This window comes from Bombyx mori, chromosome 7, assembly GCF_030269925.1.
Source record: "Bombyx mori chromosome 7, ASM3026992v2".
Taxonomy (NCBI): Eukaryota; Metazoa; Arthropoda; class Insecta; order Lepidoptera; family Bombycidae; genus Bombyx; species Bombyx mori.
Window position 1 is genome coordinate 1,486,499 of NC_085113.1, and position 25,675 is coordinate 1,512,173.

Here is a 25,675-nt window from a genome sequence, read left to right on the forward strand (position 1 = left end):
AAACTGTAGCGTGGTTAGAATCTCTTGCATGTAAGTGTAGGCATGTACTTAACATGTGTTCACGAGCGCATTCGCGGCGATGAAAGAGCATTGTATAATGATAGAATTAAAAGTAGTTTTACGATTTTCGTGATGAAGTTCAAGTAAAGTATTTGAAACGTCGGAAATAACAGAATTATAAACGTTAGATAACAAGTTAGTAATTATATCTTCGACTTGCGAAGACGGAAGAAAATACTAACTTGAAATCAACACATTAAGGTACTTGAAAAGTTCCTTCAAAATCTCATTTGCTTGCATTAGCACATATTGATCGTCTTCGCGACCCCGTCTTATTGTTGTAAATCGGTCAGTGGATCTAGGTCTTTCAAAAATAACACTAGAGAGAGAGAGAGAGAGAGATTATTCTTTATTGTACACCAAAAAAATCAATAAACAATGCCATATGTACTATAAACGGATCCTCAGGGTGGCGGTGACAATTGAGACAATTTACATCCACACGAAATAATATATTCTCTTTAGTACACGTTACGGTGGGTAGAATACGAATGCAACAGAGATATGCTAACCGTCGGTATTTATACAATCATCTTGACCTATTTTAATACAAACTGAGTAGGTAATATTAAACATTGTTCATCTTAATTATTCTGCTGATTATTTACGTACAATTATTATTTAATAATATCGAATTATGAAATTACTAATTATATTATAAGAATAATAAGTTCTATATATTTCCTAAGTTCGTAAATAATTTATTATGTGAGGCCGGAAGTGTTGCTCGATAACATTCGGCCATCCTGTATATGCCGTGTCCCACGGCGATCAGCGCTGCTATTGGCGCCTGGTTTGTCGCTGGTGTATGGCACCTGAAATTGACATGTTTAAGCAGTAATTATATCTTGTATTATCTAATTCATACGACACAACTTTTATTTATCATAGTTCACACACACCTTTTATTTATCATAGTTCACACACACCTTTTATTTATCATAGTTCACACACACCTTTTATTTATCATAGTTCACACACACCTTTTATTTATCATAGTTCACACACACCTTTTATTTATCATAGTTCACACACACCTTTTATTTGTTGTACATCATACACCTTTTATTTGTTGTACATCACACACCTTTTATTTGTTGTACATCACACACCTTTTATTTGTTGTACATCACACACCTTTTATTTGTTGTACATCACACACCTTTTATTTGTTGTACATCACACACCTCTTATTTGTTGTACATCACACACCTCTTATTTGTTGTACATCACACACCTCTTATTTGTTGTACATCACACACCTTTTATTTGTTGTACATCACACAGATTTTATTTGTACAGCTTTTATTTGTTGTACATCACACAGATTTTATTTGTACAGCTTTTATTTGTTGTACATCACACAGATTTTATTTGTACAGCTTTTATTTGTTGTACATCACACAGATTTTATTTGTACAGCTTTTATTTGTTGTATATCACACAGCTTTTACTTGTTGTATATCACACAGCTTTTATTTGTTGTATATCACACAGCTTTTATTTGTTGTATATCACACAGCTTTTATTTGTTGTATATCACACAGCTTTTATTTGTTGTATATCACACAGCTTTTATTTGTTGTATATCACACAGCTTTTATTTGTTGTATATCACACAGCTTTTATTTGTTGTATATCACACAGCTTTTATTTGTTGTATATCACACAGCTTTTATTTGTTGTATATCACACAGCTTTTATTTGTTGTATATCACACAGCTTTTATTTGTTGTATATCACACAGCTTTTATTTGTTGTATATAACACAGCTTTTATTTTTTTTGTACATCACACGGCTTTTATTTTTTGTATATAACACAGCTTTTATTTTTTGTACATCACACAGCTTTTATTGTTAACTGATGCAGCCTCTATCCTGAAATAGTTTGATTTTGTTTTATCAGTTACTTGCAATTCTGAGTCAGTAGATTGGTCAAGTATCATAACGTTCATACTACTTTGTAGACTCATTTTTATTAGTAATAATTTCCACGCGTGCTTATTAATCAATTATGTTTCCATTCAATGATTTTGTCTCAGATATTAATTATTTTTAAAAAGCAATCTTTCGACCTTACAAGTCCACCCAAAAGTACATAGGACATACAGCCCAGCTCAAAATATACAGAATTCATAAGAAATGTTTCATTAGTGTTAATATTGAGGTAAACTTGTACCAAAGCAGCACTTTACTGTGATATTATACAGCTGTGTCCTAAATACATCGGACAAGTCGGTCTGTAATTTTATTTCACTAAGAGTACTATTAAAAGTTTCACTACTACCCACGAATTTAACAGAATTTTGTGATATTGATATTAATCATTGATTCTCCGATTATTAAATCTATATCAGCGATGTCGTAATTCGTTATTTCCACAAAGCCACAATAATGTTGTCTATATGAACATTCACGGGGATGTTCCTAAAGAGGTCGACGAGTATGAGCCTCCAAAACCTCTCATTGTAACCACGGAAGACAATCTTTAATTTATTAACTTATCAGCATATGCCACACAGAATATTTAATTTGCTGCCCATGTCTATGTATGCAATGAGACTAGAGCCATTAATTAACACTATTTTTTTTTTGCAAATCTATGCATACGCTGTATGTTGTAAATAAGATATTACTCACTTTTGGGTGTGAAGAGCTGGCCGCATACCATCAGCTGACCGACGTGTGTCCCGGGCGATGGCACACCTCGCAGCGCGGCTCTTTGCAGTTCTTTGTTTCATGACCTTCTCTTCGGCAGGCGTAACATTTCTTTGGTTGAAAGTCGGTCCCTCTTGCAACTGGAGCAACAGCACCTTCTCTTCTCCATGTGGTAGCCATTCGCGGATGTGTAGTATAGTTGCGGTGGTGTATCGCACAATCCCTAGCCGACCCACGAAGACATATCTGCATGATGAACTGGCAGTCTTTGTTGTCCCATCCATATACGTGATCCAACTGGTCGATCTTGTGCAGCCATCCCTTGACGTTGCTAGATTTTTCATCCGGCCGGAACGTTGGAATAACCTCCGCATCGGTGTGGGTGACACGTCGCATTTTATATCGCCTGTGTTTCTCAGCGGTCTTACTGTATCACTCTCTCGCACGATCTTTCTCCATCTGTTTCTGTATTTAGCGGCGTGAAGGGCGTAGTGAACTGTGGAATCCAAAGTGGCGCGGATCCGCCGTTGTCTATCCCAAGCCCAAATGAGAAAGGAAGAGGTTTTGTGTGGACGAGACCTCCCCATGCCGCATACCCGACATCCCTCAGCGGCCCTAGCGTCACGGGACGGTAACCGGTAACCGTAAGGATTTAAATACTTTCTTAAAGTCTGACGCGGAAGGACGTGGAAACCCACCGGGATTACCTTCCCACGAAAGCCCCCACTTGGAATCAGTAACAGCGAGGATATACGTTACTATCCTGCAAAATACATTAATATGCACACAGCAATGAAAACGAGTAAGCCCGTTCGAAGACTAAGTAAATTTGTGGCGTGAAAGAAAGAGAAATAATATTTAGAAGTCTTCACGGATATGCAGTAAGCCCCAAATAAAATGAATATGTTTTCCCCTCAAAGCTCGCCACTGAACCCGATCTTTGGTTTTACGCATCCAGTCACTATCAGCTGCCTTGCGCTGGTCGTGACTCCATCTAGCAGGAGGGCGTCCTATACTACGTTTACCGGTCCGCGGTCTCCCCTCCAGAACACGTCTACCCCAACGGTTATCGGTTCTGCGACATATGTGACTAGCCCATTGCCACTTCAGCTTACTTACTTAATATTTTACGCAGTTGTTATTTGGTCCCCGGGAGATTTGTAAGGTCGAATATACAGTGAAACCTCGTGCATTAGGTATACCCAAATAAGATTATGTTCCGTTTCAGTACGGATTAAGTTTCTGGGAGGAGGGCGTCTTCTCGAATTTGGGATGAAACTTGTAATGTTATGGATATTTGGGGATTACTTTTATAAAACGTAAAGCAATGATGATCGATACTTTATATCTTGTAACAGACGAGATATTTTATTGCTAATGTATAACCACAGTGGTGCCTATTTGTTTTTGGATGGTTACTTTTTCTCTCACGTTTAACCGACGACTTTGGTAAGTATTTAGTTCATTTAGATTTTGCTTGACCGTCTGTAGCTCTGAAAACATTCTGAACGTGCAATTAGATGTGGCATTTAGGCAATTATGTATGTATTAACAGAATTGAACAGACTGGAAATATCTCTTGTCAGAAAACGTTAGGGGAACTTATAAGGCGATTCGCCCGGTTCTTGTGAATTGGGTGAATCGTGACAGAGGACGCCTCACTTTCCGGCTCACGCAGGTGCTCACTGGGCATGGTTGCTTCGGTGAGTTCCTGCACCGGATCGGAGCCGAGCCGACGGCAGAGTGCCACCATTGTGGTTGCGGCTTGGACACGGCGGAGCACACGCTCGTCGCCTGCCCCGCATGGGAGGGGTGGCGCCGTGTCCTCGTCGCAAAAATAGGAAACGACTTGTCGTTGCCGAGTGTTGTGGCATCGATGCTCGGCGACGACGAGTCGTGGAAGGCGATGCTCGACTTCTGCGAGTGCACCATCTCGCAGAAGGAGGCGGCGGGGCGCGTGAGAGACACGCAAGCCCGCCGCCGTCGAGCGGGGGCCAGGGAGGCGGATCTCGCCCAAGCCCTGGCCCTCTAAGTGTTTCGGGTCCCCTTCATATGTCGGTCTGGGGACAGGCGAAGGGGGCCTAAGAAGACGACGTGCAAGCTGCTCTGCACGCGTTTTACGCAAGAGCATCCGGGTGATGGAAGGCCGGCTATCCTCGACCCACGCTGGTTCTGACCCAGCGGGGTATTCCGTAGGATAGACCATTCTAACCGGCGCCATCTAGGCGGGCTCCGAATAGCCTGCCGACCGAGAGGGCTGGTGGTCGTGGCGCCGACGACCGCCGGTCCGGCGTCCCGAGGGGGAGGGTGATGGGAGAGATGTGCTCCGCACTAAACGCTTCACTTTCCCCCCTTTGCCTTTGCATGGGTTCTGTCCCTTGCGAGGTTCGGACGCGGGTTGTTGAGCGACAGGAGGTTTTAGTCAGTTCGACTCCGACATGCCCCGCCTTCCATCCCCAGGGGAGGGCGGAAGTCCGGCGATTTCCTCCTGACCAAAAAAAAAAAAAAAAAAAAAGGGGAACTTATAAGTACTTTGGGGCATAATTGATATTTACCTTTAACAAGGTAGATTTTTACATCTAGCAGGATACTTATTGAGAAAAAAATATATTGTCCTCCTACACGGGTACCTACTGCTGTTTATTAAATCAACTACGGATAATGAAGTATACCAAATTTGAGCAATAAAAATCGATTCTTTCAAATTCTTCCATTCAATATCTTTCGATTTTATATCTCAAATAAGACGACGGTGTTTACTCTGTGATCTGATCATACGCTTCTTCTTATTCCATCACAATAGTAGTTTGTCTATCGTCTTTAAAAAGAAACAAACGGCTACATTTTTTAGCAATGATTCTCGAAGCTTCCAGAGCTTTTGCAATTTCTCAGCTCATCCTCTTTTCGTCTTGAGCATGCAATTTTGAAATTCACTCAGTTATATATACCGTGAACACTTGAAGCAAAGGAAACGTTTTAATATTCAGGTCGCAGCTGCTCCCGTACAAGTTTTAACAAGATCCGAGAAATTGGCAACAAAACGAAATATTCTTGTCACGATCCTAAACCGTGATTTCTGGGTAGCGTGTGTTCTTTTACGTATTATACGTTCTGTGTGGAACTTGGCCATTTGTACTGATTGTCTAGGTCGAATTCGAAGGCTTTTCATATAAACTTAAACTACAGTATGCTTATTGAACACGAAAATATAACTACATATTTAAAAAGAGTTTTGTTTGCATGATCAAAGTTGGACAAATTTGGGTAAGAGTTTTTTTTTTTATATTGCTGAAATGAAAACTCTAAGGTTGATTCGCGGTGTGACAAAGCTTCCCAAAATCTTCAATTTAAAAGATTCAAAAGATTCCTAACGAATAGGAGAAGGTGCAATGACCGCGGAAATAGAAAGCCACCCGGTAAAACAGGAACGTGTTACTGTATCATTTTCTCAAGGCGTAAATGTAGATAAAGACTTTGTAGGATATATAGCCTCAAATTAATAGAAATATACACATAGATAGAGCATTATACCATATAAGATAGAACAACCTACCTCTGGGATTAGCTTTGGCTCCCATCGTGTACTTAGCTGCGAAGGTATCGAAATTATTTGAAGACATGATGACCTAGCTTGATGTTAAGACTTGTCTTTTTATTGCCATTGTAGACAAACGAGCATATGGCCCATCAGAAATGCCAGACTGCACACCAGAATCCAAGTCGCAGACCGATTCCAAAATTTCCGTTTTTTTTATCGCTTAGATGGTTGTACGAGCTCACAGCCCACCTGGTGTTAAGTGGTTACTGGAGCCCATGGACATCTACAACGTAAATGCACCACCCATCTTGAGATATAAGTTCTAAGTTCTCAGTATAGTTACAACGGCTGCCCCGCCCATCAAACCGAAACGCATTACTGCTTCACGGCAGAAATAGGCAGGGCGGCTATCCGCGCGGACTCACAAGAGGTCCTACCACCATCAGTAACAAAAAATAAAAATATTATTAGATGACATTTTACCTAATGGAGATGACCTAGAAATATTTCATTTTCATACTAATAGTCAATGCTAATAATATCCCAATGGACTAGAGTACCAAATCTGTAAAAAGAAACGATGTCGGACTTTCAATCGAAAGCATTAAAAAATATAACAAACTTTAATACTGATGAGACGTTATCACTTCATTAGGGACTTTCGAGAAATTTTGTGCGAGTTCATACATTATTTATGAGATATTCATGTTTCAAACCGAAGGATGTACGGAACATTTTTAGGATAAAAGTTTATTTATACATTTATACAGTTATTTTTGCTGGCATCGTCTAATAACAATAGCAAATAAATTTACAATAATTGTTTATTCTGCATCTTCATTCAGTAAGTTGGCTCTGCCGTTGGCATTACTGACGTCCATGGGTGACGGTAACTACTCACCATTAGGTGGGCCGTATGCTCGTTGGTCTACAAGAACATTTTTTTTTTTATAGCATTGATGGGTGGGAGTGCTCTCAGCCCACCTGGTGTTAAGTGGTGAATGGAGCCCATAGACATCTACAACGTAAATGCCGCCACCAACCTTGAGATATAAGTTCCAAGGTCTCAGTATATTTAGAACGGCTGCCCTACGCTTCAAATCGACACGCATTACTGCTTCACGGCAGAAATAGGCAGGGTGGTGGTACCTACCAGTGCGGTCTCACAAGAAGTCCTACCACTAGTAATTACGCAAATTATAATTTTGTGGGTTTGATTTTTATTACACGATGTTATTACTTCACCGTGGAAGTTAATCGTGAACATTTGTTAAGTACGTATTTCATTAGAAAAATTGGTACCCGCCTGGGATTCGAACACCGGTGCGTCGCTCAACACGAATGCACCGGACGTCATAATCTTTAGGCTACGACGACTACACTGTCGGTTTGTGACGTCACTCGCTGCATTGATTACGGACTTGCTTTCAGTAAGATTTCGTTTCATTTTACTGTTAAAACGACAGCCCCAGAGATATATTCAGTAGATACTATTCTATTCTAATTGTCGCTCACAAACAGGGAATTAGGAAAAACCACATCTAACATTAAGCCTAGGCGTCTATAAAACAAGAAAAACAAAAACCCAGCCATGAGAAACGGATTAATTATTGAAGGCGGAATATTAACATAAATGTCTCCGTCACGCGCCAAATTAACATTTTTTATTATGTGAGTTCTTTGTAATTGTATTTTTTTTTACATTTTTTTCTTGGTAATCTTCTTGTAATTTCAATTCTCTTTTCTTCCTCCGTGTATTTTTTTATAATCCTACCACGTTAATGGCACTAATTATAGTATAACAATACGGAATTTACTACGTGAAAAAAACCCTATATTAAATATTCTCGATCTTAATATATATAAATCACGTGTCACGTTGTTTGTCCGCGATGGACTCCTAACTTACTTAACCGATTTTAAATTAAATTTGCACACCGTGTGCAGTTTGATCCAACTTGAAAGATAGGATGGTTTTTTTTCGATTAATGGTCGCAATATTTCTCAATTTACAATAAAATGATTTCTTAAGTTGATTTTTGTTATTGTTTCATAAGTCTAAAACAGATGGCGCCTTAAATTTCGGCGCCAGTTTTTACGGACAATTGTAATACTGTCTGACATTAATATCTCATAAATGGCGCTGTGTTAAAAATACCAACGTTTCACATAAGCTACAATTTAATGGCATAAACACCACGTGTTGCTGAGGCTAAAATATAAGTGAAACTTATTTCATAGTAAACGCAATACAATGAAATCCAATTGTTATTACTGTGTCAATTTTTGGCCACAGCAACGTGTGGCCGGGTCTGCTAGTATGGCTTATAATTTTTTATAAAACTCGAACACAAGAACACGGAACATTAACTAAAGATATAAATTCGAAGCACGTGATCGGTTGCAAGTTAGGTAACTTGACATTGAAGTCTTGTCTTTAAACATCTCTGTCACTGACATCATCTGGCCAACCAAAGCTAAAAGAACATCAGATAAAACCTCATACACCAGTATCATCATCTTAGGCTATAGTGGGCTACATGAGAGGAATTATTTATTTATGTATTCGAATCGGAAAGACTAAAGCAAAAAACCTTAAATTAAACACAAAACCCACTCATCAGTTGATCGTCCAACTAAAACAACTAATCAATTATATTAATGGGAATGGATGACGTATGATCTGAACAACACGCTGACATGTCACAACATTCCGTCGCGTATGCGGGTCGTGTAGGGTTGATGTTTGTTAAAGAAGACCGCTTTCATCACGGATGTACCTATCACGAACGAAATTATTTGTATATTATTTTACACTCGAAAAAGAATATTATAGTATTTTTTTTATTGCTTAGATGGGTCGACGAGCTCACAGCCCACCTGATGTTAAGTGGTTACTGGAGCCCGTAGACATCTACAACGTAAATGCGCCACCCACCTTGAGATATAAGTTCTAAGGTCTCAGTATAGTTACAACGGCTGTCCCACCCTTCAAACCGAAATGCATTACGGCTTCACGGTAGAAATTGGCAGGGTAGTGGTACCTACCCGCGTGGACTCACAAGAGGTTCTACCACCAATAATAATGTCACTTATCCCTCCTCGTGGTGGCCCGAAGACCTTTTCCCCTTTCACTAAGATAGAAGGGTGAGCACAGGCTCAGCCAGAAGGTGTGGGATTTGCTAACAACTGTCCGAAAGCCTTCGAAGGAGACCTAACAACTCAAGGGCAGTTGCTTCGCCAATGTACCTACTACCGGATCGGAATCGCGAGCTGCTGAGAAGATCCAGTAAGAAACTAAACGGGCTGATATATGGGTTAGGTTGAAGTTTTGTTGAGTTTGACGAATATCCAGGGTCCCTATACCTGCTCTTAATGCTAGAGATGCAGGCTTTTGATGATAATGTAGATGAATTGGATGGATTAGTAAGGACGTGTCCAAGGTGTCGCTGGTGATGGCCAGCCAAAGTCGGGAAGTAGCCAGCGGCGACCACGATATGACTATTTTCATGGCGCATCGCCTTATCGAAGTAGGCGTTATGCTTGACCAACACCTGCGGGTTAACTCACACAAATTCCGAAGTATTGTCCAAATGTTTTTTTTTTTATGATTGAAGGATTACTGGTGGCCCGGAGGCCTTTCCAGTTTCACTAGGACAGGTGGGCGAGCAAGGGCTCAGCTAGGAGGGATTATCTAAATGTATATCTGCCTTTACAAATGCGTATTTCTGTTTTAAGTCTGCTAAAGTCAATCATTATTGGTTATTCACAATTATATAATATTTTAGGTTCCAAAAATCCTAGCCACATCCAGGAATTGTGCGATTTTAATCCACTTAGTTTAATGGAATTCACATTTCATTAGGCAAAGTGGTTTCTTTTAAACGGTTTGAATAAAGTTGCTCATCGGGTCATTGGTCTGAAACTTGGTCTTAATGTAAACGGGGCTTTGATATTTTTTGTCATTCATATTTTTTTATTGGCCGTTTCATATTCTTTTCAATTAATAATCTCTGGAAAGATCTTCGACTGAGTGGGTGTTTTTGCTTTGTAAACGGACAGACCAAAATAGTCGAAGCTTGTGAATATTGAAGACCTTAAAAATGTCACTAACGTGATTGAGGTTTTAATCAATTGTATTAATACGCAAATTTATTAAAATTCATTTTCATTTTTTAGTTGGATTTTCTATAAAAGCGTATTTTGTTAGTTTTTTTATACTATTATTAATTTTTTCTATGTTAACTACCGCTACATATTCCTCCCTAAGATACTCAGGAAGTACAAAACTTGAGTTCGGGAAAATGGTAAAATGTTAACTTACGAACAAACTCCTGTGCTAAAAAGCCGCTCTTTTTTTATATGATTGAGGGTCCACTGGTGGCCCGGAGGCCTTTCCAGGGCAACCTTTACAAGAACAGGTAGGCGAGGAAAGGCTCAGCCAGAAAGGGCGGGATTTGCTAACAGCAACCCGAGCGACTCCAAGGGAGACCTAACAACTCAAGAGTAGGTGCTTCGCGAATGAATCTACTACCGAATGGGAATCGCGACCCGTTGAGAAGATCCGGCGAGAAACTCAAAGGGCTGATGTTTAAGTTAGGTTGAACTCTTTGCAGAGTTCGACGAGTACGGTTTTTTTTTATTGCGTTTGTAGGCAGACGAGCATACGGCCCACCTGATGGTGAGTGGTTACCGTGGTCCCTAAGCCTGCTCCTAGTGTTAGAGTTGAAGGCTTCTAATGCAAGAGTTATTGGATTTTATGGATCCGTAGGGGCGAGTTTAGGGCGACGACGGTGACTGGCTCCTGCGTAATCAGGATTCGGGAGTATTCGGTGGTGGCAACGATACAATACAATATAATGAGACTTCGATCTCTATTACTAATTTTCTTTCCGTTCTTATTAAGACCCTCTCATTGATCCACAAGCGGATTAAGGTTTCATAAGATTATTGTTCCATTCTTATGCCAAATTTTAATTCCAAATCGATTACGACATGGACATTTTGCTATGATGTTTGCCATGCGAATTAAATACTAATTGCTTTGGTATAAGAACTACTTTGTTTTGTATTTAAACCTTATTACGTATAAGGGCTTTAACATTTAAGGATTTTAGATTAGAAATGAGTTCAGAAATTGGTAGTTTGGGTTTACCTGCAAATAGTTTCACGCGATTGTAAATCTATAATTTTGTGAACAATGAATTATGTAGTCTTTTAGAAACAGCCCAAAACAGTCCACTTTGGAATACAATTACATTACGCACCAGTGAGCTAAGGCTTGCCGTTTCGACCCAATTGCCGCCAAACATTTTCTCCTTGATTCAATGAGAAAGTTGTGATTCTTAAGAAACACCACAATCCAGTTTGTGTTTCTTATTAAGAAACTCTCAGACATTCTCGGTACATACTCTCTCAGGGTAATTCATTGAATTTCACTAACGGCGAAAGCTAACAAGGACTTGAAATGAAGTTAGCGAAGCTGAAATATTAAGCTCGTTTGTTAGTTCTCGAACAACGAAAATAAAGCTTTTAATAGTTGAAAAGGTCGGATGAGTACAAAACTGGTGAACTTTATAATTAGAAGTATAGGTATAGATAGGTAGGACCTCTTGTGAGTCCGCACGGGTAGGTACCACCATCCTGCCTATTTCTGTCGTGAAGGAGTAATGCGTTTCGGTTTGAAGGGCGGGGCAGCCGTTGTAACTATACTGAGACCTTAGAACTTATATCTCAAGGTGGGTGGCGCATTTACGTTTTAGATGTCTATGGGCTCCAGTAACCACTTAACACCAGATGGGCTGTGAGCTCGTCCACCCATATAAGCAATAAAAAAAAATAGCATGCTTGACTTCCAAAAAATGGCTATGTGTGAATCTCAACTAACAGTCATAAGAGCAAAAATTCAGAATACTAGTGGATTCAAAGAACGTCATAATAAAGTTTTATCTGATGGTAATATTATTGGATTGAGATATACTAAGAGTTGCGCGGATGACTCACGACATAAATATAAAGTACTCATAAAGATTGAACGGCTCCATCTAAATGGGTTGCCTTTGATTGAATACACGAGTTGATAATAAATATGTTTATCGAATGACGTTCCAGACTTTTTATCGTTTCACAAGCATTATTTTAGTATTTAAGTTTGATTTATGGAATAAATCTCATCATATTACGTAGGGACATTCTTTTTTTTTTTATTGCCCTTGTAGGCAGGCGAGCATACGACTCACCTGATGGTGAGTGGTTACCGTCGCCCATGGTCTTCAGCAATGCCAGGGACAGAGCCAAGCCACTGCCTACCGAGCCAAGCCGCTGCCTACCGATTCTCATTCAGTAGGCAGACCATTCTCCAGGAAGATAGTCGTAGTGGTTTCCCCTTGCCTTCTAAGCCAGGTTTTTTTGAAGCTTTTTATTTCTTCTAGGCCCCTGTAGCCTCTCCAAAGTGGGTTTCCCCAGTTTGGGGGTCGACATTGTCAAGCTCGTTTTGCACCACCCAGAGGACACGTGCAGGGTATTGAAAGTATTTCCTGCGGACGCGAGCGACTCCATCCTCCAACCTGGAGAGACTCATAGTGACGGGTAAAGTGGATGAAAGACGATCCAGCGGTCGGAGCCGAAAAAGATGGAGTGACCAAGTGTCCGAGTATCTGGACATGAGACTGACCCACGCACTTCACTATGCCACTGACCGACACAAATGGCTACAAATCACAAGAAAGGTCACAGGCGGGTGCATCACGATGCTCAGCAATGAGCGATCGATTAAAGAAGGAGAGGATGGAATAAATCAGACGGTTCTTCTTCAAAGGAAAATGAAAAAGAGTCCATAGTGATAGGTAGCTTGGTTTTCCCTAACTTGGCATAGATCATGGTCAACAGTGAAATCATACAACCAAATGATCTCAAAATCATAATTTATAGACTCAATCAGTTTCTTTAATGTTATTTGTCTTGCCAATAGAAAATCTCTAAGTTTAAATCACTCTTCAACGAATAATCTTGATGTGATTAATCATTGTGATGCGTATTTTTCCTACGCAAACCTCATCTCAATATCCTTTTTCATAACGCATCACGAATTCAACACGAAAGCGAAATCACACGGCTTTCCGTTAGAGACATATTCCTGTTTTATTTACTATTTTCTAAATGAATTTCATTGGCGGTATACGCAATAGTTTTATGGCCTTCGTCAATTTGGGACTAGTCATAATAATTTAATGAATGTAGAGTCATTCCGGATTATAGTGAGGGGGAATGACAAACAGAAGGAGCGAAATGCCCGCCGAAATATAAGTTGTTTACCGGAAATAACACACGCTATATGTAATTAATGCGACATGTCTTTTGCACCCTGTTTGAATAACATTCACAATATTAAGTTCCAACACGGATACATTATCACGATCTATCTTGTCACGAATCTACCTTCAACGTTTTTATATATAAACTAGCTGACCCGGCAGACTTCGTAGTGCCTCAATCGATAAATAAAATACCTAAACTTTTGTATAAAATAAACTTAAAACAAACAAAAGGAATCTGTCCGACGGAGGACACATCAAAGGAAAAACAAAATAGTTATTTTTATTTAATTCCGGGCATTTTCATATTTATCTACCTTTCAAATCTTCTCTGGACTTCCACAAATCATTCAAGACCAAAATTAGCCAAATCGATCCAGCCGTTCTCGAGTTTTAGTGAGACTAACGAACAGCAATTCATTTTTATATACTTATATATAGATAGATATTACATTTGAATGCTAAAGAGCATAACTTAACTAATTTCGCCAGGACATATTTTACAAAGGGAATTTACATTAAAAACAGTATTCTCTGTCATAAATTATTCTGTTTCCAAGCGCTTTTACATTTTCAGGAAGTCACTGTTCATTGTTAATTCCGTTTTAGTTTAAGTTAGCGGTACTAATTACGTACCTATGTGAGAGTTCTTATTAAATATGTAAAATACTAATTACGTGCAGCTGTCACACCTTCATCTTGATAGATTAAGGTAGGGATTTTTGACACTTCGGTGATGACATTCAAGTTGTAATGTCCACGGACTCGTTCACCTAAATAATGAATTGCGTTGAAGTCACTCGTTGTTGAATTCGAATGTTTTCATCACAGTCATGGTGATGAAAACATTCGTGAACCAAAGTCAAACCACCTGCAACTACTGATCCATTTATGCATACGTACTAATAAAAAATATAAAAAAATTATTGCTTAGGTTGGTGGACGAGCTCACAGCCCACCTGGTGTTAAGTGGTTACTGGAGCCCATAGACATCTACGACGTTAATGTGCCACCCACCTTGAGATATAAGTTCTACAGTCTCAAGTATAGTTACAACGGCTATCCCACCCTTCAAACCGAAACGCATTACGGCTTCACGGTAGAAATAGGCAGGGTGGGGGTACCTACCCGCGCGGACTCACAAGGGGTCCTACCACCAGTAATAATGTCACTTAACCCTCCTCATCAACAGCGGCCCTAAGATTTGTACATAAAAGACATAATTTTCGACCATTTACTCGAAGTCCCAAAATGACTAGTCTTGAATAGTCTTTAATCCATTTACGTCCTCACTCTAGTCCTAAAGAGGCAACGCTATTCACATTAGAGCCTCCCCTTCGAGTCTCAAGCGTGTCTACGTGGCCTTCTTGTCCCTTGCGACTAATAAAACAGACACAACACACACATACACTCATCGCCCATAATAAATAAGATGAATAGCTCAAACGTCAATGTGTGTGTAGGCAACTTAATTAGGCACCAGACACATGTTTGCTAACGTATTTGTTCACTCGTCGGGTGTGTTTACCCGTCGGTCTCAATTTTCTTTGTTTTTCGTCTATTCGGCAAAGCAGGTGTGTATTTAGGAGAGAGGAATAACACGAAAACTGATTTTAATTACTCCAGAAATGAACAGACGTAAAATTGATTTATTTCGGCTATTGTTTAAGAGATGGGCTTTCGGTCCATTTGTTATTGACATTTATCGCTGTGACGATGTATCAGTTGTATAGCATAATAGCTGACCTAGCTCTCAGAGCCGATAGTTCACATATACAATTAAATATATTGCGATAAAATACGCCGCATACAACGAATTACAGGACTTCGCCGCCATAAGTCATCGAAGCCTCCAAGTCGAGAAACGGCTATACTAATTTTAATAACACACTTGAAAAGGATTTTTTTTATTGCTTAGACGGCTGGTCGAGCTCATAGCCCACCTGGCTTTCAGTGGTTACTGGAGCCCATAGACATCTACAACGTAAATGCGCCACCCACCTTGAGATATAAGTTCTAAGGTCTAAGTATAGTTATTATAGTTAATTAACCTAAAATAAACTTAAGCTAAGTGACTAAAACTTCTTTTATTTTTGAAGTCGTCGTTGCCTAATGGATAATACACCCGGTGCATTCAGATCGAGATATGCGACTATACCGATATTCGAATCCCGCAAGCCAATACTAATCTTTCTCATGAAATACTACGTGCTTATCAAATGTTCAGGATCGACTTCCACGATTAAGGTCGTATAATAAAAATCAAAACCTCAAACATTTTAATTACCGGTGCATTCACGTTTTATGAATCCGCATGGTATACCTTACCACCTACTACCACCCTGCCTATTTCTGCCGTGAAGCAGTAATGCGTTTCGATTTGAAGGATAAGGCGGCTGTCTCAAGCTGGTGACGGTATTTATGTCGTTAATGTGTATGGGACTCGTTATCCAATTAACACCAGGTGTGCCGTGAGCTCGTCCACTAATCTAAGTCGTGGTCGCGATGCTTGATGTGTTCTTTTTTTTTAATTTTACGACTAAATCGGACGCACACTACGTTGTATCCTTTTTATCATCACACCTCCTGCCATCAGAGTAGAGTTCATTCATATTATCTGGAACCACTGCGTTCATCGATAGTGCGTTTCCAGAGGTATTTTTTGTCACGTACCATCCGGCTATGGAATGAGATCCCCTCCACGGTGTTTCCCGAGCGCCATGACATGTCCTTCAAACGAGGCTTGTGGAGAGTATTCAGCGGTAGGCAGCGGCTTGGCTCTGCTCCTGGCATTGCTGAAGTACATGGGCGACAGTAACCACTCACCATCAGGTGGGCGTTATGCTTGTCCGCCTTAAAAAGCAATAAAACAATTTTTTTTTCATTATTTTTCTGTCATTGTATTTATCTCTCTGAGTACTGCCCAGTACAATTGTGGGCGTTGACGCAATGAAGTACTCGTGAACTCTGTTATATAACATCTCATATTGCGTTGTACGAATAATAAATGCTATATTCATTCATATTCTTTGCTACAAATGAGTCTGTAACGTGAATGTTAATAAATCGCGTTAATTTACTCTCTATTATTTTAATAGAAATTAAACATATTACGTCACTATCAAATAAAATTCTGCCGTGCAACAGTAATGCGTTTCGGCTTGAAGGGTGGGGCAGCCGCTGTAACTATACTTGAGACCTTAAAGCCCACATCTCAAGGTGGGTGGCGCATTTACGTTGTGGATGTCAGTGGGTTCCAGTAACCACTTAACACCAGTTGGGCTGTGAGCTCGTCCAACCAACTAAGCAATAAAAAAAAAACAAGAAATTCGATCACCTAGATTTTTTATATATTTAAATAGGTGGTGGTACCTATCCGTGCGGACTCACAATAGGTCCTACCACCAGTAAATTGTATTGTAGTGGTCAATCGAACCCAAAGGCACATCGTGAGGTTGTGATGAAGTTGGTTCAGGAGATTGAGTCACATCGGTATTGCATAACGATTGCCTCATACTTCAATGAACACATGGCTGCTTCACGGCACAAAAATTGTAGCAAGTTTTGTCATTCTACCATCAGCAATTACGCTTCAATAAATCTGTTTCAATTTCTAAGATAAAACATCCCAAACACAAAACTCTGCCGTGGAATGAAAGAACAGTATAACAGGATGAGCTCTCCCTCAACGACAATTACATTTTATATTTAGTAGGTGATAAAATCATTTTAACGAGCATTTGGTGTGATCACCTCTCAGGTGAGCGCGAGGTGGGACCTTATTGCCTATTAGCTCTCGATCTGCGTTATAACGTTCGAAAGAACGGCGTTGTATAGATAACCGAACAGGTATTGTAATACATAATCTCAGAAAATAATGTAATACATATAAAAAAATAATGGAGATCGCAGGAATACGGCGGCTGTGGGTGGGATGATTCGATTCTTAGACGAGAGCTAACTCCGATAGCGGTCGTCTTTTAGCTGATGGTGGTGACAAAATGAATTAAGAAAAAATAGTATATTTTTTTTATTAAAGCAGGAACTGATTCGTTGTGTCCGTTATTGTAAGTGCTCATCGTAGAAGTCATTCGTGAACACTTGACGATTTTTTTTATTATTTTTTTTAATTTCCTAGTTGGGTCGAGTAGGTCACAGCCCACCTGGTGTTAAGTGGTTACCGGAGCCCATAGACATCTAAAATGTAAATGCTGCCACCCACCTTGAGACATGAGTTGTAAGGTCTTACTTCGTCGGTAGTCCAGTAAGAACGTCATCAGAATCTGCGCTAATATAATATAAAATAAATATTTTTTACTGGTGGTAGGGCCTCTTGTGAGTCCACACGGGTAGGTACCACCACCCTGCCTAATTTTTGCCATGAAGCAGTAATGCGTTTCGGCTTGAAGGGTAGGGTAGCCGTGGTAACTATACTGAGACCTTCGACGTCAAATGTCACGTGTTTTTGGAAAAAACAGCAGTTATTTGAATGTTACCAACACGAGATACCGGTTTTATTTGCTTGGATTAATACATAAGAAGATTTTCTTTCGAAATGTTGCTTTTTGAAAATTATGATCCTCGGATAATTCGTTTGAAATTTACAAAGTTCACCAAACGGGCCGAAACAACATTATTTATGATTGAATTTTGCAACTTTGCCTTACGTTGTCACTTTTTGTACGTCAAAATGAAACGGTAATTAATTTCTTGAGTGAATATCGAAAAGTTTTATTAAGCGGTATGTAATTAAAAATGTTTATTATTTATGTCCACACTTTGTAATCACCCACCCATCTTTGAGTAAGGATATGGTTTTTTTACATTACAATGTTTCTTATAGAATACTAAGTAAATAAGTAGCTGGAAACAAATCAGGCGCGATCATCCAGCCCCAAATTATAACTGTGTTATAAGTACCAGAGATAGACATACACACATATGTAGTTTTATACGTTTAAATATATGCAAATATAGATAATAAAAACCCAGATAAATATGTAACAAACAAACCTATTCGTCACACGAATGTTAGCCCGATGTGGGAATCGGACCCACGACCCTCGGCACAACAATCAAAGGCGCAACTACCGCACCATCGAGTCAGTCACATATCATCATGATATGATAATTAAAACTGCTATTACGGCATAATATCGCGTTTTTATCTTCAGTTTATTTGATTGATTTGTCTACGACTCGCGGAAACCCAATCAAAGCCAACATCATATTAGTGAATCAGATTTTATGTTGTTCAATAGAAGTCATCATGGCTTTAAAAATAAGAGGCCCGATGTAATCGCATTGAGCGATACGATTGTACCGAAATTCGAACACCACAGGCATTGATCGACATTTTTAATGAAATAATGGTCCTTAGCGTGCGACCAGCAAGTAGCACTGTGTAATGAAAATGAAACCCGCAAAAATCTTCGAATTCTTAATCACTAGAATCGATTCGTAGCACGACCCTGCCTATTTCTGCAGAGAACCAGTAATTTGTTCCGGTTAGAGTAGGTTGGTAGAGCAGCTATAATACCTAGTCAGGTCATAAATTCTGTCACATGTTTAATGTAAAATAATTGAAACAAGTTTATTCATTATGTAACCATTCATATACCAAAATGAACTTAACAAAACATAGATTCTTATGACACTAAAGTTTATTCAAAATGACCTCCGTGATTTTGAATACAGGTCTTCAATCTGCGCGGCCAGTCGTCTATCGCAGCACGAACGAGGTCCATGTCAATATCGGCGGCTACCTTAATCAAGGATGTCTTGAGTGACTCCAAATTGGGATGAGGCTTTGAGCACGCCTTTTCCTTCAAGTGTTGCCATACCTTGTAATCTAACGGATTCAAATCTGGACTGGAGGAGGGCCAGTCTTCGTGCCGGATGAAGTCGATTTCACGCGCCGCCAGCCAGTCTTGTGTACTCTTCGCTCTATAAGCTGGCACCGAATCTTGTTGGAATACCCAGTGCCTGTTATTGAACATGGTATGAGAAACAGGTTCCACAAGGTTCCTCAGGACTGTATTTTGATACACAACTGCATTCGTTTTTACACCTTTCTCACAAAAATGTACCTCTGTTAAGCCCCAATAAGAAACTCCCAACCATACCATGAGCGAAGATGGAAAATGACCTCGTTGGACACGCGGAATACGGTTGCTCGCTTCTTCACTACTGTGTGCGTACACCTTATCATTTTGTTTGTTGTAGCTCTCTTCTACGGTAAAATTTTTTTCATCCGAAAAAAGAATTTCCCGATATTTTTTTCCCGCGTACCGCTTCAACAAAGCGCGGCATCTCTTCAGTCTCAGGTCCATTAGACGAACATTCAAACGATGTCCTGTTTTTCTTCGATATGCCCGAAGCCTTAAGTCTTCATTTAACACCCTTTTCACCGTGGTTCTGCTTAACCCCATCTGAAGGGCCAACAGTTCCTGCTTACGTTTGGGATTTCTTTGAATTCGCGCCTTCACAGCTTTTATCACTGCTGGAGTCCTAACAGACCGAGGGCGACCACTTCTTGACCTGTCATCTACACTAGAGTCTTCATTGTATAGTTTGATGGTACGATAAACGAATCTTTTGGTTATATTCAAAATTTTCAGTATGTTAAAAATTTGAATTGGCGCGTAGCCGCAACGATGCAACGCAATAACTGCAACACGGTCTTCTTTAAGCGTCCACTCCATATTTAAAAATGAGTAAAATTCTAAAAGTATACATTTTTATTTTCATGAACAATTCGAAATTCGAATTCAATAAACTTTTTTGTGGCCAGCATTCTAAAAGAAAAGTTTTTACTGTGTGACAATACTTATGACCTGACTAGGTATATAACCTTGGAACTCAAATCTTAAGATTAGTCGTGGCGTTCGACAAAGTATTATCCACCCCCTACTCTAAGCGGGTTCCGTCTCCGCCGGAGATCGGACGTCAGGTGTAAAGAGTGCAGGGGAGTCAATTAGTGCGGTAGGGCCCTAAAAACATCCTTGGGTCCGAGGTTCGCAGTCGTGAACCAATTCTACATACTCCACACGCCCCCTAAGCGCTGGGACCTCGTAAGAGGTTCGGCGAGAGCCCTAAAGAAAGAAAAGGTCATGGCGTTCAGGTTGTAACGTCTATGCCCCCCAATAACAACTGAACACCTATCGAGGGCCGTGAATCGATCTATGGATATTTTTTTTTTATATAAAATAAATTATAAACGTAAAAGCTGAAATAATTAGTTGATATCGAATTCGAATTTGATTTGTCAATGTAATAAATAGTACATTGTGCACCAAGGGAGAAAATTTGGACATTTCCTGCCGCGTGTAAAATTGCCAAAAAGTGGCAAATACGCTGGAGGAAATGTCCAACTTTTCTCCCGCGGTCCCGGTCCCGGGATCCAGGGGCGAAACCCAGGCAGGGGGTAGGGGGAGCGGAACCCCCCCCCCCCCCGTACTCATAAAAAAAAACAAGTTAACTGTTTTCTAATTTTTTAATAAACTACTACTAATTAAATAAGAACTGTCGTATGAACTCATCTTTGTTTAATACTTCACTATTAAATTTTATTGCCTTTTGTTTATTTCACATTTACACTAAACACAATATTGCAAATTACCCGAGCACAACAATGGCGGAGAATTTCAGGTGCGTGAGAGCAGACGTAGACACTAACGCGAATGCGCACTTGTACCCAGGGAGAAAAAGTTACACTTTCTTCCCTGTACAGCGGGAGGAAAACCGAACTTTCAGCGTAGGTAGGAGAAAAAAGTATTACATACGTTTATTCCGTTATGACATTTAAAACAAAACACAATCTGCCCTTTCATTTCACAAATTATCCATAGGACTTTTTGGCGGGAGCGCGAGGAGTGAAGTTGTGTGATTTGTTTTATTTTGTCTATTTAGTGGTTCTTTAGGTTTAAATGTGTAGTAACGGTGGTTTATTAACTATTTATTATCTGTAAAAGCGCACAAATTTGGGAAAATAAAACAAAGCCGCTGGACGTAACTTCTTGCGATCCTACAAAAACACCACTGAAAAAGTCTCAGTAAATGACCACCATTTTACTGAGATTATATTTCATCCTATATCATCTCATTAAATTTCATCTCAGTTGATTAATGTCTCAAATTGATCATCTCCATTTCATTTCACATCATATTATCATTTTTCATAAAAATAAGAATATACATTAAAATGAGACTTGACCTAATAAAGGTCTTAGTTACCGGGTCATAAAATCCCTTTTAAAAAAATTATCCATAGAGTAACTTGATATTCGAGCTCACAGTAAGTCCATCTCCACTGATCCTGTTTTCAAAGGCAAAGGGTCGCCGTCTAGTCTTCCCGACCCTTACGAACCCTTTCATTGTGATATTGAGGTACTTACACGGTTTACATTGAATATTCAAATTACACGAAAGATATTCCGTGTTTATTTTCATTTTGTTATATTCGGAAATTCGGCAGATCATAATATTTGGGTGGTTTTGATTTCCTGTAGGCAATTAGCTATGTGTATTCATATTTACCTAAGGGCTCTAAAGATGACCACTATTGACCCTATTGGACCATGAGCTCGTCTGCCAGTGTAGAGAAAATAGAGAGAGATAACATAAGTGGGTGTTACACTTAGCCCTTTTTTATATAGGTAAAATGGGTGGACGAGCTCACGGCCTACCTGGTGCTAAGTGGTGACGGGAGCCCATAGACATATATAACGTAATACCGCCAACCACTTTAAAACATAAGTCCTAACGTCTCATTTTTAACAGTGACGGCTGCTGCGCCCTTCAAATCGAAACGCATTACCGCTTCACGGCAGAAATAGGCAGGGCGGTGGTACCGTATGTTCCATGGGGAGTGCTCTGAGGAATTGTTCGAGATGATACCGGCATCTCGTTTTTACCATCGCACCGCCCGCCACCGGAGTAGAGTTCATCCATACTACCTGGAGCCACTGCGGTCATCCACAGTGCGTTTCCAGAGATCTTTTTTGCCACGTACCATCCGGCTATGGAATGAGCTCCCCTCCACGGTGTTTCCCGAGCGCTATGACATGTCCTTCTTCAAACGAGGCTTGTGGAGAGTATTAAGCGGTAGGCAGCGGCTTGGCTCTGCCCCTGGCATTGCTGAAGTCCATGGGCGACGGTAACCACTCACCATCAGGTGGGCCGTATGCTCGTCTGCCTACAAGGGCAATAAAAAAAATAAAAAAACCTATTCGTGCGGACTCACAAGACCTACCACCAGTAAAAACTTTAATAAAAAGGCGCGATACCACTGAACCACGAGACAAATTGAATAAGATGACGAAATTAAACTACAAAATAGACTCAACATTCATCGTTCTACGAATTAAGTACTTAAATGCGGACGCTTAGTGAATAGAAACTGGGCTAAGTGAATTTCCTAAGTCGAGACCGTCTGAATTAGGATGGCGGGGCGAGCTAATTGATTCAAGTCGAATGACGAACAGTTAACTGCGGCTGTCGGCGCGCTGAATATTGAATAAGTCTTTTTCTTTATTTGTATTATTATAAAAGACGATTAAGATGAGTCGAAGTCGTCGTGGCCTAAAGGATAAGACGTCCAGTGGATACGTGTCGAGCGATGCACCGGTGTTCGAATCTCAGGCGGGTACCAATTTTTCTAATGAAATACGTACTCAACAATTTGTTCATTTGTTCACTTGCAATAAAAGTCAAACCCGCAAAATTATAGTTTGCGTAATTACTGGTGGTAGGACCTCTTGTGAGTCCGCACGGGTAAGTACCACCACCCTGCCTATGTCTGCCGTGAAGCAGTAATGCGTTTCGGTGTGAAAGGTGGGGCAGCCGTTGTAACTATACTTGAGACCTTAAATCTTATATCTCGCGGTGGGTGGCGCATTTACGTTGTAGATGTCTATGGGCTCCAGTAACCACTTAACACCATATGGGCTGTGAGCTCGTCCACTCATCTAAGCAATAAAATAAATAAAAATAAAGATTATTATTTTGGAGTCGGTTTCTCGAAAGAAAGACTCGAGCCACAGTCGGAGTCAACTCTTTTAATAAAGTTAAATGCACAGCGTCTGACTGTTTTCTCTTGTTTATTTGAGTTTTCATGCGCCCGTAATATAAGTAAAAAATTCTTATGTGTAGACCTAAATACTCAAGGCTTTTAATACTAAAATACTATTCTAAATACTATAGTAGATGTGGCCGAGAAAGTCACGACTCTATCTCTTCCCGTGGGTATGGCAAAGAGCGATAAGATACTCACCGAATTATAGCTAGCAAAGTTCTGTTTTTTTTATGAATAAGGTATTACTGCTGGCCAAAGCCTTTCCAGTTTTACCAGGACGGGCGAGCAAAGGCTCAGCCAAGAGGGGTGGGACTTGCTAACAGCTGTCCTATCGCCTCCAAAGGAGACCTAACAACTCAATAGTAACGATTCTCTGATATATCATTGTACTGTAATAGCCAACCGGCATTTAAAAGCAGTAGAGCGTATTGTGAGTCTACACAGGTAGGTACTACCGTCTTACCTATATCAGCCGCGAAACAGACGCGTTTCGTCTTAAAGAGCGGGACAGCCTACACATAACACACTTGAGGCTTCGACAACATGAACAACATCCACGTTGTGGTGACAAGGGGTCAGATAATCTTGCCACTAGATGAAACCTGAACCTGTTCACTTTTTACGTAATAAAAGAGTACATAAATGTGTTTTAAAGTTTTACAAATAAATCCTATTCAGGCCAGAGCCACTGTCTCCCGACACATGTCGTGTCGGATCCCCCGGGTCCAATATCGGTACTTTAGGCTCTTCCAGCTTCGATAAAGGGTTCGACAAGCGAACTAACCCATAGACAAAATCCACTAAATTTCTCACTGGATATTTTCAGTGGATTGCAATTCCAATCCGAAGGTAAATTCAAGCAATGCTTTTGCTGGCTCTAGTCTTAGCAGAGTCATTAAGATTGAGCCCGTGAACTCACTTAACCGTCCGGGCGTTGCTAGAATAGCCCCTTAGGCTACCAGCGAACCAGGTCAGGGAAAGGGTATTTAAAAATAACGAATGAAACTCAATCATTTGAGTTTAAAATACTGAATCAATAAAACTTACACCTAATAGATGAAACACATTCCAAACTGTTATTAGTCTAAAAGTCAGGGCTAATGGATGGATGAAATAGAAAAAATCGCGTGAAAGAAAAGTTACGGGGACGCATTGTTAAACCGAGAAATGAAAAAGGTTAGAATTAAAATGAAATTTAATCTTAACACCATCTTTTTAAGACAACCACTCTTTCTAGAGGTTGTAAGCTGGAAATGTTGAATAGATTGCATTAGATGTAGAGTGCTGAATAGAGCAAGCCCTTATATGGCTGCTATGAAATCTTAGCTTCATAAATGTATCCGATGGGCTTGTAACCCAGTATACCTCACAAAACCTCGAAAAAAGGTTCGAAGGTTTGAAAAAGGTTTGAAGGTTGAAATCGTAATAAATGGGCGGTCTAATAAGACGCCCGATGTATTCACATGTATATTTATAGTAGGTACTATAGTAATATAGTACAGAGAAGAAAAGAACTTGATACAGGATTCTTGCAATTATTATTGTTAACAAGTTATCTCCCTTCTACAAAGTGCGTAAAAGGGAATAAGCTTTTAACTAATGTGAGACGATGAGAAGCGGTTGAGAGGATGAAAGACAGATAAAAAGGACAAATGGCAGAGAAAGAAGGATCGACTTTGGTAGTAATAAAAAAATTATTACTTTATTTAAAAAAGCTTTTAAACGATGTTTTTATTTGAAATCAATATCCAAACTCTATACTAATATTTACACACTTCTTACACGTCTCTGAGGGTTGAAATAGAATTTTTACGTGCAGAAACATATGATGCTGCTTTTGATAATATAAAAAAGTGTCAGAATGAGTAATGTTTAACTAAAGATACACCCTTATAAAAAATAGTAAAAAGTTGACGTCCTCAAACTCTTAAAATTTTCAAATTGAATCAAATTATCACCTTACTTCGATTTTCACGTGTCGTAGATATAATTAACGTTAACGATCGACTCGAAGCGAGTCATCCGTGACC

The 25,675-nt window shown here is 39.8% G+C and overlaps 2 protein-coding genes across 2 annotated transcripts in view; one reads left to right on the forward strand and one right to left on the reverse strand.

The window, feature by feature from the left end:
• LOC101742922 (IDLSRF-like peptide) overlaps nucleotides 1–25,675 on the forward strand; it is a 76,700-nt gene that overhangs the window by 6,953 nt on the left and 44,072 nt on the right. The window lies entirely within an intron of this gene.
• LOC105842979 (uncharacterized) lies at nucleotides 734–3,093 on the reverse strand. The gene is made up of 2 exons (XM_038012076.2): nucleotides 2,702–3,093; nucleotides 734–875 (listed from the first exon to the last, which is right to left on the reverse strand). The coding sequence occupies exons 1-2, from the start codon at nucleotides 3,091–3,093 to the stop codon at nucleotides 734–736; spliced, it is 534 nt and encodes a 177-aa protein (XP_037868004.2).